This window comes from Zophobas morio, unplaced genomic scaffold (assembly GCF_036711695.1).
Source record: "Zophobas morio isolate AGI-343-1 ecotype UQ-CSIRO unplaced genomic scaffold, CSIRO_AGI_Zmor_V1 ptg000002l, whole genome shotgun sequence".
Taxonomy (NCBI): domain Eukaryota; kingdom Metazoa; phylum Arthropoda; class Insecta; order Coleoptera; family Tenebrionidae; genus Zophobas; species Zophobas morio.
This window is the reverse complement of record NW_026972107.1, coordinates 4205084-4221221: the sequence shown is the minus strand read 5'-3', so window position 1 is coordinate 4221221 and position 16138 is coordinate 4205084. Positions and strand designations below refer to the sequence as shown.

The 16138-nt window shown below is 37.9% G+C and overlaps 6 protein-coding genes across 6 annotated transcripts in view; 5 read left to right on the top strand and 1 right to left on the bottom strand.

Moving 5' to 3' along the window:
• LOC135125162 (uncharacterized) overlaps positions 1–8213 on the bottom strand; it is a 486443-nt gene extending 478230 nt beyond the window's left edge. Inside the window, exon 1 of the mRNA XM_064050548.1 lies at positions 8174–8213. The gene's annotated coding sequence lies outside the window, so the exon portion shown is untranslated. The remainder of the gene's footprint in view (positions 1–8173) is intronic.
• On the top strand, positions 114–2042 carry LOC135128406 (glucose dehydrogenase [FAD, quinone]-like). The gene is made up of 4 exons (XM_064055679.1): positions 114–291; positions 337–552; positions 599–825; positions 879–2042. The coding sequence occupies exons 1-4, from the start codon at positions 114–116 to the stop codon at positions 2040–2042; spliced, it is 1785 nt and encodes a 594-aa protein (XP_063911749.1).
• On the top strand, positions 2647–4583 carry LOC135127658 (glucose dehydrogenase [FAD, quinone]-like). The gene is made up of 2 exons (XM_064054576.1): positions 2647–3092; positions 3139–4583. The coding sequence occupies exons 1-2, from the start codon at positions 2654–2656 to the stop codon at positions 4581–4583; spliced, it is 1884 nt and encodes a 627-aa protein (XP_063910646.1). The 5' UTR covers positions 2647–2653.
• A 3-nt stretch (positions 8214–8216) lies between the features above and the next one.
• On the top strand, positions 8217–10558 carry LOC135126881 (glucose dehydrogenase [FAD, quinone]-like). The gene is made up of 4 exons (XM_064053472.1): positions 8217–8438; positions 8484–8699; positions 8746–9257; positions 9492–10558. The coding sequence occupies exons 1-4, from the start codon at positions 8261–8263 to the stop codon at positions 10497–10499; spliced, it is 1914 nt and encodes a 637-aa protein (XP_063909542.1). The 5' UTR covers positions 8217–8260; the 3' UTR covers positions 10500–10558.
• A 361-nt stretch (positions 10559–10919) lies between these two features.
• On the top strand, positions 10920–12920 carry LOC135126104 (glucose dehydrogenase [FAD, quinone]-like). The gene is made up of 4 exons (XM_064052332.1): positions 10920–10937; positions 11063–11168; positions 11214–11429; positions 11476–12920. The coding sequence occupies exons 1-4, from the start codon at positions 10920–10922 to the stop codon at positions 12918–12920; spliced, it is 1785 nt and encodes a 594-aa protein (XP_063908402.1).
• Positions 12921–13532: 612 nt separating this feature from the next.
• On the top strand, positions 13533–15707 carry LOC135125198 (glucose dehydrogenase [FAD, quinone]-like). Its single transcript, XM_064050600.1, has 3 exons — positions 13533–13764; positions 13809–14024; positions 14072–15707. Exons 1-3 carry the CDS (start codon positions 13587–13589, stop codon positions 15550–15552), a joined length of 1875 nt encoding a protein of 624 aa, XP_063906670.1. The 5' UTR covers positions 13533–13586; the 3' UTR covers positions 15553–15707.
• Positions 15708–16138: the final 431 nt, after the last annotated feature.

Sequence of the window (16138 nt, the reverse complement as noted above, 5' to 3'; positions counted from 1 at the left end):
GAATTTACGAAAAAAACTACAAATACCATCGTTATATGGAAGGACAAATAACAGACACCAGTTTGTTCTGATTGCAGCGTTGACACACATTTATACGTTAAAACTAAAATCAAATGAATTTCTTACTTGCTACGTCGCTGTATTTACTAGCTGCCAATGTAATAAATTGTTCTATTACCACTCAATATTACCAACGTTTAATAAAGCAAGGAATAACTGAAGCCTTGAGGTATAAATTACCCACGAGTAACAACGAATTCAAACAGGGGGTCGAATCTAACAATATCGAAGGTAAGCAAATCCAAGGAATGCAATTAATTATGTTTGTTTTTTCAGAATATGGCGAATTTGATTTCGTAATAGTCGGAGCAGGATCAGCGGGAAGCGTTCTAGCCACACGACTATCAGAAATTGACGATTTCAGCATCTTGCTATTGGAAGCTGGAGGCGAAGAAGATGATTTCAGTCAAATACCTGCATTGTGGTCGTTCAATCAATTTAGCGAGAAAAATTGGGGTTACTACTCCACACCCCAAAAACAGTCTTGCTTGGGTGAGTTTTTCGTTGATAACGCTACCATTGTGACCAAATATTGCAGGGATGAATAATAGGCAATGTAGCGTTCCTCGAGGTAAGCTACTTGGTGGTACCAGCTCAATTAACACTCTGATGTACTCCAGAGGCAACTGCAGAGACTACGATAAATGGTCTCAACTAGGAAATTGTAGATGGTCCTGTAAAGATGTCTTACCGTATTTCAAAAAATCCGAAAACTGCCAAATACGTGGTGACGAAAACTATCACGGCAAAAGAGGCTTCTGGAACGTTGAGTACACGGGACCAGATTCACCATTGTTTCAAATTTTCCTTAACGGCAGTGTAGACTGAAACAACCGATTGTAGACTACAACGGCAAAAACCAAATGGGAGCATCACACCGACAGTCTAATATCAAACATGGAAAGCGACAAAGTCTTGCAACCGCGTTTCTAGATAACAGTCGGCAGCGCAGCAACCTTAAGGTTCTTACTAAGACACTAGTGACCAAAGTCGTCATTGATTCACAGTCAAAACAAGCAAAAGGTGTAGAATTCGTCACCAGAAATAAAAAATTCCACGTACGAGCTACGAAAGAAGTTATACTTTCTGCGGGTGCTGTAAACACTCCACAGCTGTTGATGTTGTCAGGAGTTGGACCAAAAGATCAGTTAAGCAAACTGGAGATTCCGTTAATCACAGATCTACCAGTTGGGAAAAACCTTATAGAACATCCAACTCTTATCCTGATGGTTCGTTCAGACTACAACGCACCCAAAGTCGGCCCTAATAAACTAATCCAACAATATTTGAACGGTTGTGGCACGTTAACGCAAGCGGGAAATATGGACGGCGTTGGTTACATCCGAACCAAAAACGATTCCAAAGAAGTACCCACAATAGAAATTTTGTTTTCAGTGCCCCCTCACATCGACGTATCTATTTTACAGCGAGAATTCAACTACAACAAAGACATCAACAACAACTTACTCAATAAAATCAATCCACAAACAGACATATTTTTCTACATAGTACTGCTTCACCCCAAATCTAGAGGACAAATTTTCTTAAAGTCAAGCTGTCCGATTGATTTTCCAAACATCGATTTAAACATGTTCGCTGAACAGGAAGACGTAGAAACTTTGATTGAAGGGGTCGAGTATGTTCAGAACCTCTTAAACACCGACGCTTTCAAGAAAATTAATGCGACTTTACTGGAAGTACCCATTTGCACTAATTTTAAAATGGGTTCTAAGGAATACTTGGAATGTTTAATTCGTAACTTGGCCGGCACTCTTTACCACCCATCTGGAACAGCCGCGATGGGACCAAACAATGGAAAGTTTGTTGTTAGTGACACTCTACAAGTGCATGGAATCCGAAATTTGAGGGTTATTGACACTTCGATTTTCCCATCGTCGATTTCTGGGCACTTGAACGCACCCACTGTCATGGTAGCGGAAAAGGCTGCTGACCTTATTAAACAAGAGCACAAACATCTTTAAATAAAACTGTTGCGTTTTCCCAGAAAGTTGCTAATAAATTTAAAAAACTAAAAATCTATTCTGTTGTTATACGGTTTATTGGAATACGTACTGCAGCGAGTTACATACAGTTTTTACAGTTTTATAGCAATGGAAAACTGTATACATAAGGTGTAACCAGTGTGGTGGAAAATTTCACAATTATCGAGAATAGAGTCATCTGGAAAATATGATACAAGAAACCTCGGTCTTTAAATATGGCTGAATGGAGAATTTTTAAATTTGTTGAACACTCTTTTATCTACCGTAGGTAGTTTTCAAATGAAACATCCTCTATGTTTAACAAAATTAAACTGTTGCAGAAAATTAGGTTCACTAGACTGTGTCAAGGAATGATTTCAATAATTCATGTCGAAATCGTAATCTTAACCGCCGCTAGACATTTGGAACATCCTGTATTAATCGATAGATTACAGTGGAAGTTCAGAAATGAGATGCAAAAATATGCAGTTTTTCTTGTTATATCTACTCATTTAGTTATAATGAATTTACGAATACAAGTATAAATATTCACCTTATTCGTTGCGATTGTATTGTTGAAGAACACGTTTTCGCGTTAAAACAAAAATCAAATGAATTTCCTGCTTACTACGTCATTGTATTTGTTCACTGTGAACCTAATAAGCTGTTCTATTACAACTCAATATTACCAACATTTAATAAATCAACGAACAAAAGAAGCATTGAGATATAAATTACCCACGAGTAACAACGAATTTAAACTGGGAGTCGAATCTGAAAACACCGAAGGTAAACAAGTCCAAGAAATGCGATTAGTTTTGTTTGCTTTTTCAGAATATGGCGAATTCGATTTCGTAATAGTCGGAGCAGGATCAGCAGGAAGTGTTCTAGCCACACGACTATCAGAAATTGATGATTTCACCATCTTACTATTGGAAGCTGGAGGTGAAGAAGATGACTTCAATCAAATACCTGCATTGTGGTTGTACAATCAATTTAGTGAGAAAAATTGGGGTTACTACTCCATACCACAAAAACACTCTTGCTTGGGTAGGTTTTTTGTTGATAACGCTACCACCCTGACACACTATTACAGGGATGAATAACAAGCAATGTGTTGTTCCTCGAGGAAAACTATTAGGTGGTAGCAGCTCGATCAACGGCGTGATGTACTCTAGAGGCAACTGCAAGGACTACGATAAATGGTATCAAATCGGAAACCGAGGATGGTCCTGCAAAGACGTTCTACCGTACTTCAAAAAATCCGAAAACTCCCAAATAAGTGGTGACGAAAACTACCGCGGCAAAGGGGGTTTCTGGAACATTGAGTACCCGCTGCCAGATTCACCACTGTATCAAAATTTCGTTAATGGCAGTTTAGAACTCAAACAACCCATTGTGGAGTACAACGGCAAAAATCAAATTGGAGCATCACACTTACAGTCCAATATCAAACATGGAAGGCGACAAAGTCTTGCAACCGCATTTCTAGACAATAGTCGGCATCGCAGTAACCTTAAGGTTCTAACTAAGACACTAGTGACTAAAGTCGTCATTGATCCACAATCAAAAAAAGCAACCGGTGTTGAATTTGTCACAAGAAACAAAAAATTCCACGTACGAGCTACGAAAGAAGTTATTGTTTCTGCGGGTGCTGTAAACACACCACAGCTGTTGATGCTGTCAGGAGTTGGACCCAAAGATGAGTTAAGCAAATTGGAGATTCCAGTAGTCGCAGATTTACCAGTTGGGAAAAACCTTATAGAGCATCCAATTCTTGGCTTGATGGTTCGTTCAGACTACACGCCACCCAAAATCGGTCTTAATGAATTGATACAACAATATTTGAATGGTTTTGGTGCGTTAACTAAAGGAGCAAATGTGGAGGGCGTTGGCTACATACAAACAAAAAACGATTCCAGCGAAGTACCAACAATAGAAATTTTGGTTTCAATACCCCCTCACATCGACAGTTCTATTTTCCAGCGACAATTCAACTACAACAAAAACATTATCGACGGCTTACTCGACACGATCGATCCACAAAGAGACATATTTTTCTACATAGTACTACTTCACCAGAAATCTAGGGGACGAATTTTCTTAAATTCAGGCAGTCCGATTGATTTTCCAAACATCGATTTTAACATGTTGTCTGAACAGGAGGACGTAGACACTTTGATTGAAGGTGTGAAGTACGTCCAGAAGCTCTTAAAAACCCACGCTTTCAGAAAAATTAATGCAACCTTACTGGAAGTTCCTATTTGCACTAATTTTAAAATCAGTTCTAAAGAATACATGGAATGTTTAATTCGTAACTTAGCCAATAGTGGCTCCCACCCCTGTGGAACAGCAGCGATGGGACCAAACAATGGAAACTTTGTTGTTGGTGACACTTTGGAAGTGCATGGAGTTGGGAATTTGAGGGTTGTTGACGCATCGATTTTCCCATCGTCGATTTCTGGGCACTTGAACGCACCCACTGTCATGGTAGCAGAGAAAGCTGCTGATCTTATTAAAAAGGAGCACAAATATCTTTAAATAAATCTGTTGTTGTGTTTTTCCAGAAATATGCTAATAAAATGTAGAAACCAAAAATCTATTGTGTTGTTATCGGGAACAGAGAAAAATAGAACACACTTATGATTTATAAGCAAGAATGTAATTTTATATGAAACATCCCATATGATTAAAAAAAATTAAACTGTTGCCGAAATTGAGATATCAAAGAATATTTTAAATAATTCATCGACAAAAAGTAGTCTTATGCCGACGTCAAATTTTTCGAACATCCTCTATTACCCTATAGATTACAACGGAAGTTTAAAAATGCGACGCAAAAATATTCAATTTTTTCACTGTATCCACTTATTTATAAAGAATTTGCGAAAAAAAACTACAAATACCGCCGTTATATGGAAGGACAAATAACAGACACCAATTTGTTCTGATTGAAACACACATTTGCATGTTAAAACTAAAATCAAATGAATTTCTTACTTGCTACGTCGCTATATTTACTCGCTGCCAATGTAATAAATTGTTCTATTACCACTCAATATTACCAGCGTTTACTAACGCAAGGAATAACAGAAGCCTTGAGGTATAAATTACCCAAGAGTAACAACGACTATCAGAGATCGATTTCTGGGCACTGTCATGGTAGCGGAAAAGGCTCCTGACCTTATTAAAAAAAAGCACAAACATCTTTAAATAAATCTGTTGTTGTGTTTTTGTAGAAAGTTGCTAATAAATCTTAAAAACTAAAAATCTATTCTCTTGTTATACAATTTATTGGAATGCGTACTGCAGCGAGTTACATAGTGTTTTTATAGTTTTGTCGCAATTAAAAATTGTATACATAGGGTTGTGATAACCCAAACTTCCCGCCTTTACATTGACCTTGAAAAAGTTTGAAAGGCCCGCGAAAAAAATTCAAAGATTCAAAATTTTGCCTTGGCTGTGATCGTCTAACAAAATGGGAACCTACGTTGTCTGTTCTTTTTTTTTTTTGAAAAGTGGCGGGATGACGTTCTTTCATACAAGTGATCATATACTGCGTGTGAGTCGAGAGCGCAAGAAATAATAGACAAAATTTGGGAGGGGCTAAAATTGCACCCTTCCTTAGGACGAAAAGAAGCGAAGAGCGAAAGTGACTCGGACGTGCCCTTCTGGCGGCCCAGCAGGGCCAAGTCGCCATCGTTCTTCATCTCCAAAAACCCCCTAGGGCTATATTCACAGACATATTACATTTCAAACACTTTAAAAATATGAAAGAAAAGACACTCGCGAATGGAATCAATGCAAATATTTGAATATCACAAATTTAATAAAACTAAGCAAAGTCTGAATTAAAGTAACTGGATGCAAATACACAAGTTATTACGGGCGTGTGCCCGCAGATTTTAAAGTTACCGCAGTTAACAGGAGCACAACAAAAGTGCCCCTGGGGCGTTCTAGCACAAGCGGAGTTTGGGGCTACCGGTCGGGGCTGTTCTCCCCGCACGACGATGATTCGCAAACCTACCCGTACAGCACATTACACATCTCTAGGAGGAGCATGCTGTGCGAAACTAGGCCGTTACGATCGCAGATCCGCAGTTAGATCTCGACTATTGCGCCAAATCGAGAGAACTACAACATCGCAACCGCCCCTGAATCTATCCAAACGCGATAAGATCTCGTCTGCTCGACTAGGAATCGCACTTCGCTTCTGCCACGTTTTCTGTGTTATTTAACCTCAATTCCATTTTAAATGTTCAATCTCTTATAACTCTGATATTAACAACAACTGAACAAGTGTTAAAGTTTTAAAAAAGCAATAAACAACATTTAAATTCGCCATACAATCTTGTGACATTTTAAACAACTAATAATTCTTATGTGAGATTAAAATTGGACACCAAATAATTTATACGATGGAAACATTCATCAATAAAATATTTACAAAACAAACTTAGCAAAGATTCATAAAAACAAAAGATCTGTTGTGAAACAAACTTGTGCAAATAAAATTATTATGTGAGGTTAAAACTGCAGAGCATGAAATTTACGTTCAATTAAAATTATACAACAAAGTAAAATTACTGAGCTTAAAATTGCGAGATTTAAGAAATATTGCATGAGGTGAAAAATCGCAAAGTTAACAAAATTTACATGAGATTAATATTTGCCACACTTTATCAACAATTCATGATCTAAGTTTTTGGTTACTTCCAAAAAAACAATTTACTTTGAGAGTTTAGAATACCGGGAACTGGTTACCCCAACAAAACACACTATAAACAGACACAAAAATATCCAGTCATCGCTGCGAAGAAAAAGCGTCTCGGTGATGTAGTTTTATCGTTGAGAGAGAACACCTCGATGATGTAGCGTTGTGAGGACAAGCCTCGATGATGTAATCAATCTTTAGCGTTGCGAGGACAAGCCTCGATGATGTAATCAATCTTTAACGTGGTATGGAGATGCCCCAGTGATGTGATCATGATAACGACGATAATAACGATGATCACCAGCTAAGGGAAGAAATTATTTTAACCCCCCTTCAGTTCGCAGTATAATGAATTTTGTTTAAATGCCGTAAATGAACTATTAGCAATCTTGTGTGAAGAATTAAGAAGTGTTATAATGTAACACTTACGTATATGCATCCAGAAACCTATTCATAATTAAACAACAAAGGTGTTTTCCTGACTAAATGAATTTCATGAAATCTTCTAGTAAGTGGTTTATTTAAATAATCCTAATTGTTAAATTGTGTTAGCACTAGCTGACGATTAAGAAAAACTAACTTGATTGGTAAATTTACAAACAATAAAACAAATTTACAGCACGTGTTTCGCGCTGAAAGATCGCATGTTTTTAGATTAAAAGCCGCAACTGTGGCGTCGTCGTCGTTACGATTGATTGTCGTTAAACAAAGGTTTCCTAATGACTCACGCTTTAGACATGCCGCCTTCTATCTACCAACCAACCAACCCTCTAACTAAAATCCCCCTAGCGCTACTTAGCGCTACTAACTGTCCAACTATCCTGCAAGCGTTACCGTGTATATTTGGTTGCCTCGGTTTAACGATTTTTTTGATTGAATTCTTTCTTTCAAATTCAAATTATTTCAATTCGGTCACCACAAGGTGTAACTAGTGTGGCGGAAAATTTCACAATTATGAGAATAGAGTCAAATACTTAGAGCCCACTTATGGTTTATATGTTTATAAGCACTAAAAAGTTATAGAATACGGGGTGTCGCATCTGGAAAATATGAAAGAAGAAACTCCATCTTTAAATATGGTTGAGTGAATAATTTTTAAATTGATTAAACACTCGTGATAAAATAATCTTCGTATCCCATATTTCTACCGTACGCAATTTTCAAATAAAACATCCTCTATGTTGAACAAAATTAAACTGTTGCCACAAATGAGGTTCACTAGACTGTGTTAAGGAATGACTTCAATAATTCATGTCGAAAAAGTAATCTTAAACGCCGCTAGACATTTGGAACATCCTGTATTAATCGATAAATTACAGTGGAAGTTCAGAAATGAGATGCAAAAATATGCAGTTTTTCTTGTTATGTCAACTCATTTAGTTCTGAGGAATTTACGAATACAAGTATAAATTCTTACCTTATATATGGAAGGACAAAACAGCAGCGGTCAGTTCGTTATAATTCTATTGTTGAAGAACACGTTTTCGCGTTAAAACAAAATCAAATGAATTTCCTACTTACTACGTCATGGTATTTGTTCACTGTGAACCTAATAAGCTGTTCTATTACCACTCAATATTACCAACGTTTAATAAATCAACGAACAAAAGAAGCGTTGGAGTATAAATTACCCAACAGTAACAACGAATTCAAACAGGGAGTCGAATGTGAAAACACCGAAGGTAAACAAATCCAAGAAATGCAATTAATTCTGTTTGCTTTTTCAGAATATGGTGAATTCGATTTCGTAATAGTCGGGGCAGGATCAGCAGGAAGCGTCCTAGCCACACGACTATCAGAAATTGGCAATTTCACCATCTTACTGTTGGAAGCTGGAGGTGAAGAAGATGACTTCAATCAAATACCTGCATTTTGGGCGTACAATCAATTTAGTGAGAAAAATTGGGGTTACTACTCCATTCCACAAAAACACTTTTGCTTGGGTAGGTTTTTTGTTGATAACGCTACCACCTTGACACACTATTACAGGGATGAATAACAGACAATGTGCTGTTCCTCGAGGAAAACTATTAGGTGGTACCAGCTCGATCAACGGTATGATGTACTCTAGAGGCAACTGCAAGGACTTCGATCAATGGTATCAAATAGGAAACCGAGGGTGGTCCTGCAAAGACGTTCTACCCTACTTCAAAAAATCCGAAAACACCCAGATACATGGTGACGAAAACTACCACGGCAAAGGGGGTTTCTGGAACGTTGAGTACCCGCTGCCAGATTCACCACTGTATCAAAATTTCGTTAATGGTAGTTTAGAACTCAAACAACCCATTGTGGAGTACAATGGCAAAAATCAAATTGGAACGTCACACATACAGTCCAATATCAAACATGGAAGGCGACAAAGTCTTGCAACCGCATTTCTAGACAATAGTCGGCATCGCAGAAACCTGAAGGTTCTAACTAAGGGGCCAATTCCAAGTTGGTGGCGCAAGTCACTGGTGCAGCGCAACTTTATAATGCTAATTTGGGTATCAAAGCCTGGTTGCTAGGGGTGACGGAATAAACAAACGCAATTTTTCGAGATAAATTGCGCCAACTTGCACTGCCTACTAGAGGTGCCGCAACTCCATGGTGCAAATTTCAATGGAAAACTCGACAAAACTGCGTTTGTTGATTCCGTCACCCCTAGCAACCAGCATTTGATACCCAAGTTAGCATTATAAAGTTGCGCTGCACCAGTGACTTGCGCCACCAACTTGGAATTGGCCCCTAAGACACTAGTGACCAAAGTCGTCATTGATCCACAATCAAAAAAAGCAAAAGGTGTTGAATTCGTCACAAGAAACAAAAAATTCCACGTACGAGCTACGAAAGAAGTTATTGTTTCTGCGGGTGCTATAAACACACCACAGTTGTTGATGTTGTCGGGAGTTGGACCGAAAGATGAGTTAAGCAAATTGAAGATTCCAGTAGTCGCAGATTTACCAGTTGGGAAAAACCTTATAGAGCATCTAATTCTTACCTTGATGGTTCGTTCAGACTACACGGCACCCAAAATCTGTATTAATGAATTGATCCAACAATATTTGAACGGTTTTGGTGCGTTAACTAAAGGAGCAAATATGGGGGGCGTTGGCTACATACAAACAAAAAACGATTCCAGCGAAGTACCTACAATAGAAATTTTGGTTTCAGCGCCCCCTCACATCGACAGTTCTATTTTCCAGCGAGAATTCAACTACAACAAAGACATTATCGACGGCTTACTCGGCACGATCGATCCACAAAGAGACATATTTTTCTACATAGTACTACTTCACGAGAAATCTAGGGGACGAATTTTCTTAAATTCAGGCAGTCCGATTGATTTTCCAAACATCGATTTTAACATGTTGTCTGAACAGGAGGACGTAGACACTATGATTGAAGGTGTGAAGTACGTCCAGAAGCTCATAAAAACCCATGCTTTCAGAAAAATTAATGCAACCTTACTGGAAGTTCCTGTTTGCACTAATTTTAAAATCAGTTCTAAAGAATACATGGAATGTTTAATTCGTAACTTAGCCATTAGTGGCTCCCACCCCTGTGGAACAGCAGCGATGGGACCAAACAATGGAAATTTTGTTGTTGGTGACACTTTGCAAGTACATGGAGTTGGAAATTTGAGGGTTGTTGACGCGTCGATTTTCCCATCGTCGATTTCTGGGCACTTGAACGCACCCACAGTCATGGTAGCGGAGAAAGCTGCTGATCTTATTAAAAAGGAGCACAAATATCTTTAAATAAATCTGTTATTGAAACTTTCCCACAAACTTATTAATAAAATTGAAAACCTAACAAACTGTTGTGCTAAGTACTTTTATTATCACTATATTATTGTTTTTTTAATGGAGTGCCCGCACAATTTTCTAATATTCATTAAAAATGCAAAGTTGTTGAAATAATATATACGGCGTCCTTTTCCAAAAAAAAAAAAATACGAAATTTTGGTAAGCGATTTTCAAACAAAACTCCCTGTAGTTTTTTAATAACTCACGGGGAAATTGTTATCTTTCGCCGGCAGATCTTTGGAACATTATGGATTATTCAAAAATTTACAGTGAAACTCCCATAACACGATGTAAAATTATGCAGTATTTTTATTATACGTACCCATTGACAAAAACATCATAAAAAAAAACTATAAAATCAGTGTCACATGAATGGACAAAATAACAGTCGTCAGTTCAGTCCGAATACATAAACCACGTTTTCACCTTAAACCTAAAATCAAATTAATTTTTTACTTATTACATCACTGTACTTACTAACTGTGAACCTAATAAGTTGTTCTATTACCACTCAGTATTACCAACGTTTAATAAATCAACAAACAACTGAGGCCTTGGGGTATAAATTACCCACGAATAACAACGAATTCAAACAGGGGATCGAATCTGAAAACATCCAAGGTAAACAAATTCAAGAAATGCAATTAATTCTGTTCGTTTTTCCAGAATATGGCGAATTCGATTTCGTAATAGTCGGAGCAGGATCAGCAGGAAGTGTTCTATCCACACGACTATCAGAAATTAATGATTTCACGATTTTGTTGTTGGAAGCTGGAGGTGAAGAAGATGATTTTAACAAAATACCAGAACTATTGTTGTACAATCATTTTAGCGAGAAAAACTGGGGTTACTACACCATACCACAAAAGCACTCTTGCTTGGGTAAGTTTCTCTTTACTAACGCTACCAATCTGACCCACTGTTCTAGGGATGAATAATAGGCAATGTAACGTTCCTCGAGGAAAACTACTAGGTGGTAGTAGCTCCATCAATGCTATGATGTACTCCAGAGGGAACTGCAAAGACTACGATAGATGGTCTCAACTAGGAATCCGAGGATGGTCCTGCAAAGACGTTCTACCCTACTTCATAAAATCCGAAAACTCCCAAATACACGGTGACGAAAACTACCACGGCAAAGGTGGTTTCTGGAATGTTGAGTACCCGGGACCAGATTCACCATTGTTTCGAGATTTCGTTAATGGCAATGTAGAACTCAAACAACCAATCGTAGACTACAATGGCAAAAACCAAATTGGAGCATCACATATGCAATCTAATATCAAACATGGGAAAAGACAAAGTCTTGCAACCTCATTTCTAGATAACAGTCGGCAGCGTAGTAACCTTAAAATTCTTACTAAGACACTAGTGACCAAAGTCGTTATTGATCCACAGTCAAAAAAAGCAAAAGGTGTAGAATTCGTTACAAGAAATAAAAAATTCCACGTAAGAGCTACGAAAGAAGTTATTGTTTCTGCGGGTGCTATAAACACACCACAGCTGTTGATGTTGTCAGGGGTTGGACCAAAAGATGACTTGCGCAAACTGGAGATTCCATTGATCGCAGATCTACCAGTTGGGAAAAACCTTATAGAACATCCACTTCTTCCCTTGACGGTTCGTTCAGACTACACCGCACCCAAAATCGGCACTAACAAATTGATCCAACAATATCTGAATGGTTTTGGTACGTTAACGAAAGGAGCAGATGTAGAAGGCGTTGTTTTCATACAAACCAAAAACGACTCCAACGAAGTACCTACAATAGAAATTTTGTTTGCAGCCCCCCCTCACATCGACACTTCTATGTACCAGCGAGAATTCAACTACAACAAAGACATCACCAGCAACTTACTCGATAAGATCGATCCACAAAAAGACATATTTTTCTACACGATATTGCTTCACGAGAAATCTAGAGGACGAGTTTTCTTAAATTCAAGCAGTCCGATTGATTTTCCAAACATCGATTTGAACATGTTCGCTGAACAGGAAGACGTGGAAACTTTGATTAAAGGGGTGGAATATGTCCAGAAGCTCTTAAAAACCGACGCTTTCAAGAAAATCAATGCGACCTTAGTGGAAGTTCCTATTTGCACTAACTTTAAAACAAATTCTAAGGAATACCTGCAATGTTTAATTCGTACCTTGACCAGCACTACTTTCCACCCCAGTGGAACAGCAGCGATGGGACCAAACAATGGAAACTTTGTTGTTGGTGACACGTTGCAAGTGCATGGAGTTGGAAATTTGAGGGTTGTTGACGCGTCGATTTTTCCATCGTCGATTTCTGGGCACTTGAACGCACCCACTGTCATGGTAGCGGAAAAGGCTGCTGATCTTATTAAAAAGGAACACAAACATCTTTAAATAAATCTGTTGTGGGTTGCCAGAAAGTTGCCAATAAATTTGAAAAACTAAAAATCTATTGTGTTGTTAAAAAATTAAAAGCTGCTACATACAGTTTTTACAGTTATTGAGTATAGAGTAAAATAGAGTCCACTTATGGATTATAAGCACTAAAATATCACAGAATACGCGGTATCCCATATGGAAAGTATGATACAAGAAACCTCCATCCTGAGATATGATTTTTTTTTTCTTTTAATAGAATGCCAAATGGTTAAGCACCCTTGATCAAATAACCTTCGTACCTAATATCATATTTCTGTTTTAGCCACGGTACGTAATTTTTAAACAAAACATCCTGTATATTTAATAAAATTAAACTGTTGCCACAAATGGAATTTACTAGACTGTGTCAAGGAATTATTTCAATAATTCAAGGCGAAAGCGTAATCTTAACCGTCGGCAGACCTTTGGAACGTCCTGTATTATTCGATACATCACAGTGGAAGTTCAGAAATGAAATGCAAAAATATGCAGAATTTTTTGCTATGCACTCATGTATTTATAACGAATTTACGAAAACATGTATAAATACTCACCTTATATATGGAAGGACAAAATAACAGCGGTCAGTTCGTTGTGATTGCATTGCTGAACAACACGTTTTCGCGTTAAAACAAAAATCAAATGAATTTCTTACTTGCTACGTCTTTGTATTTGCTCACTGTGAATTTAATAAGTTGTTCGATTACCACTCAATATTACCAACGTTTAATAAATCAAGGAACAAAAGAAGCTTTGGAGTATAAATTACCCACGAGTAACAACGAATTCAAACAGGGGGTCGAATCTGAAAACACCGAAGGTAAGCAAATTCAAGAAATGCAATTAATTCTGTTTGTTTTTCAGAATATGGCGAATTCGATTTCGTAATAGTCGGAGCAGGATCAGCAGGAAGCGTCCTAGCCACACGACTATCAGAAATTGACGATTTCACCATCTTACTATTGGAAGCTGGAGGTGAAGAAGATGATTTCAACCAAATACCTGCATTGTGGTTATACAATCAATTCAGCGAGAAAAATTGGGGTTACTACTCCATACCGCAAAAACACTCTTGCTTGGGTAGGTTTTTGGTTGATAACGCTATCAACTCTGACCAACTATTACAGGGATGAATAACAGGCAATGTATCGTTCCTCGTGGGAAGCTACTAGGTGGTAGCAGCTCGATTAATACTCTAATGTACTCCAGAGGCAACTGCAAAGACTACGATAATTGGGCTCAACTAGGAAATCACGGATGGTCCTGGAAACACGTTCTACCATATTTCAAAAAATCTGAAAACTCCCAAGTCCATGGCGACGAAAACTACCACGGAAAAGGTGGTCTCTGGAATGTTGAAAACCCGCAGCCAGATTCACCATTGTTTCAAACTTTTGTTAATGCCAGTTTAGAACTCAAACAACCCATTGTGGAGTACAACGGCAAAAACCAAATTGGAGCATCACACCTACAGTCTAATATCAAACATGGAAAGCGACAAAGTCTTGCAACCGCATTTCTGGATAACAGTCGGCAGCGCACTAACCTCAAGATTCTAACTAAGACACTAGTGACCAAAGTCGTCATTGATCCACAATCAAAACAAGCAAAAGGTGTAGAATTCGTCACAAGAAACAAAAAATTCCACGTACGAGCTACGAAAGAAGTTATTGTTTCTGCGGGTGCTATAAACACACCACAGTTGTTGATGTTGTCGGGAGTTGGACCAAAAAATGAGTTAAGCAAACTGAAGATTCCATTAGTCGCAGATCTACCAGTTGGGAAAAACCTAATAGAGCATCCAGTTCTTGTCTTGACGGTTCGCTCAACCTACACAGCACCCAAAATCGATATGAATAAATTGATCCAACAATATTTGAATGGTTTTGGTACATTAACCAAAGGGTCAAATGTGGAGGGCGTTGGTTACATACAAACAAAAAACGATTCCAACAAAGCACCTACAATAGAAATTTTGTTTTCAGTGCCCCCTCACGTCGACACGTCTATTTTCCAGCGAGAATTCAACCACAACAACAACATCAACACCAAGTTAATCGACACGACAGATCCACAAAGAGACATTTTTTTCTACATAGTACTGCTTCACGAGAAATCTAGAGGACGAATTTTCTTAAATTCAAACAGTCCGACTGATTTTCCAAACATCGATATTAACATGTTGGCTGAACGGGAGGACGTAGAAACTTTGATTGAAGGCGTGGAGTACGTCCAGAAGCTCTTAAAAACCGACGCTTTCAAGAAAATTAATGCGACCTTACTGGAAGTTCCTATTTGCACTAAATTTAAAACCGGTTCTAGAGAATACTTGGAATGTTTAATTCGTAACTTAGCCGGCCCTACTGACCACCCTTGTGGAACAGCAGCGATGGGACCAAACAATGGAAAGTATGTAGTTGGTGACACTTTACAAGTGCATGGAATTGGAAATTTGAGGGTTGTTGACGCCTCGATTTTCCCATCGTCGATTTCTGGACACTTGAATGCACCCACTGTCATGGTAGCGGAAAAGGCTGCTGACCTTATTAAAAAAAAGCATACACTTGTCAATAAACTTCTTGTTGTCAACCCTGGTTATCAAAGTTGAAAAAATAAAAATTTGTTTTTGTTTTAAACCCTTTATCTGTTTATCAGAACAATGCCATTACAATCACATGCATAATTGTGCTATTGCCGTCAGAATTTAAGTAGCTCCGATAAGCAACCTTCAAGGATAAGACAAACGCAAGTACCTTAAAATAGCGTAAACCAATATTTCACATTCAATCATAATTCGTTAGCTGTTGTTGCAGACAGCTCTAGGCTATAAACAACTATATCAAGCTGGATTACTGCAAACTCTATCTTACAACCTTACTCAGAAAACCGTTGAGTTTGAAAAAAGAAAAGAGGAATGAAAAGGAAGAAAAAATATACGAAAAGAAAAAACTGAAGTTGAAGCGGACAAAATAAAGAATTATTTTTAGAAAAAAAAAAGGAGAAAAAAAAGCTCGAAAAAGTCGTCTAGCAACCATTGAAATTTAATGTTAAAAAATATGTTGGCAACACCAACGGGTTTCTTGTTCGGTTTGACAGTAACGGTCAAGTAACTATCAAATAGCTGGAATACCAACATGATTATTTTAAAAACAAATTTCACAGCTTACTAAACAGTTTCTTTGGATCATAGGGTA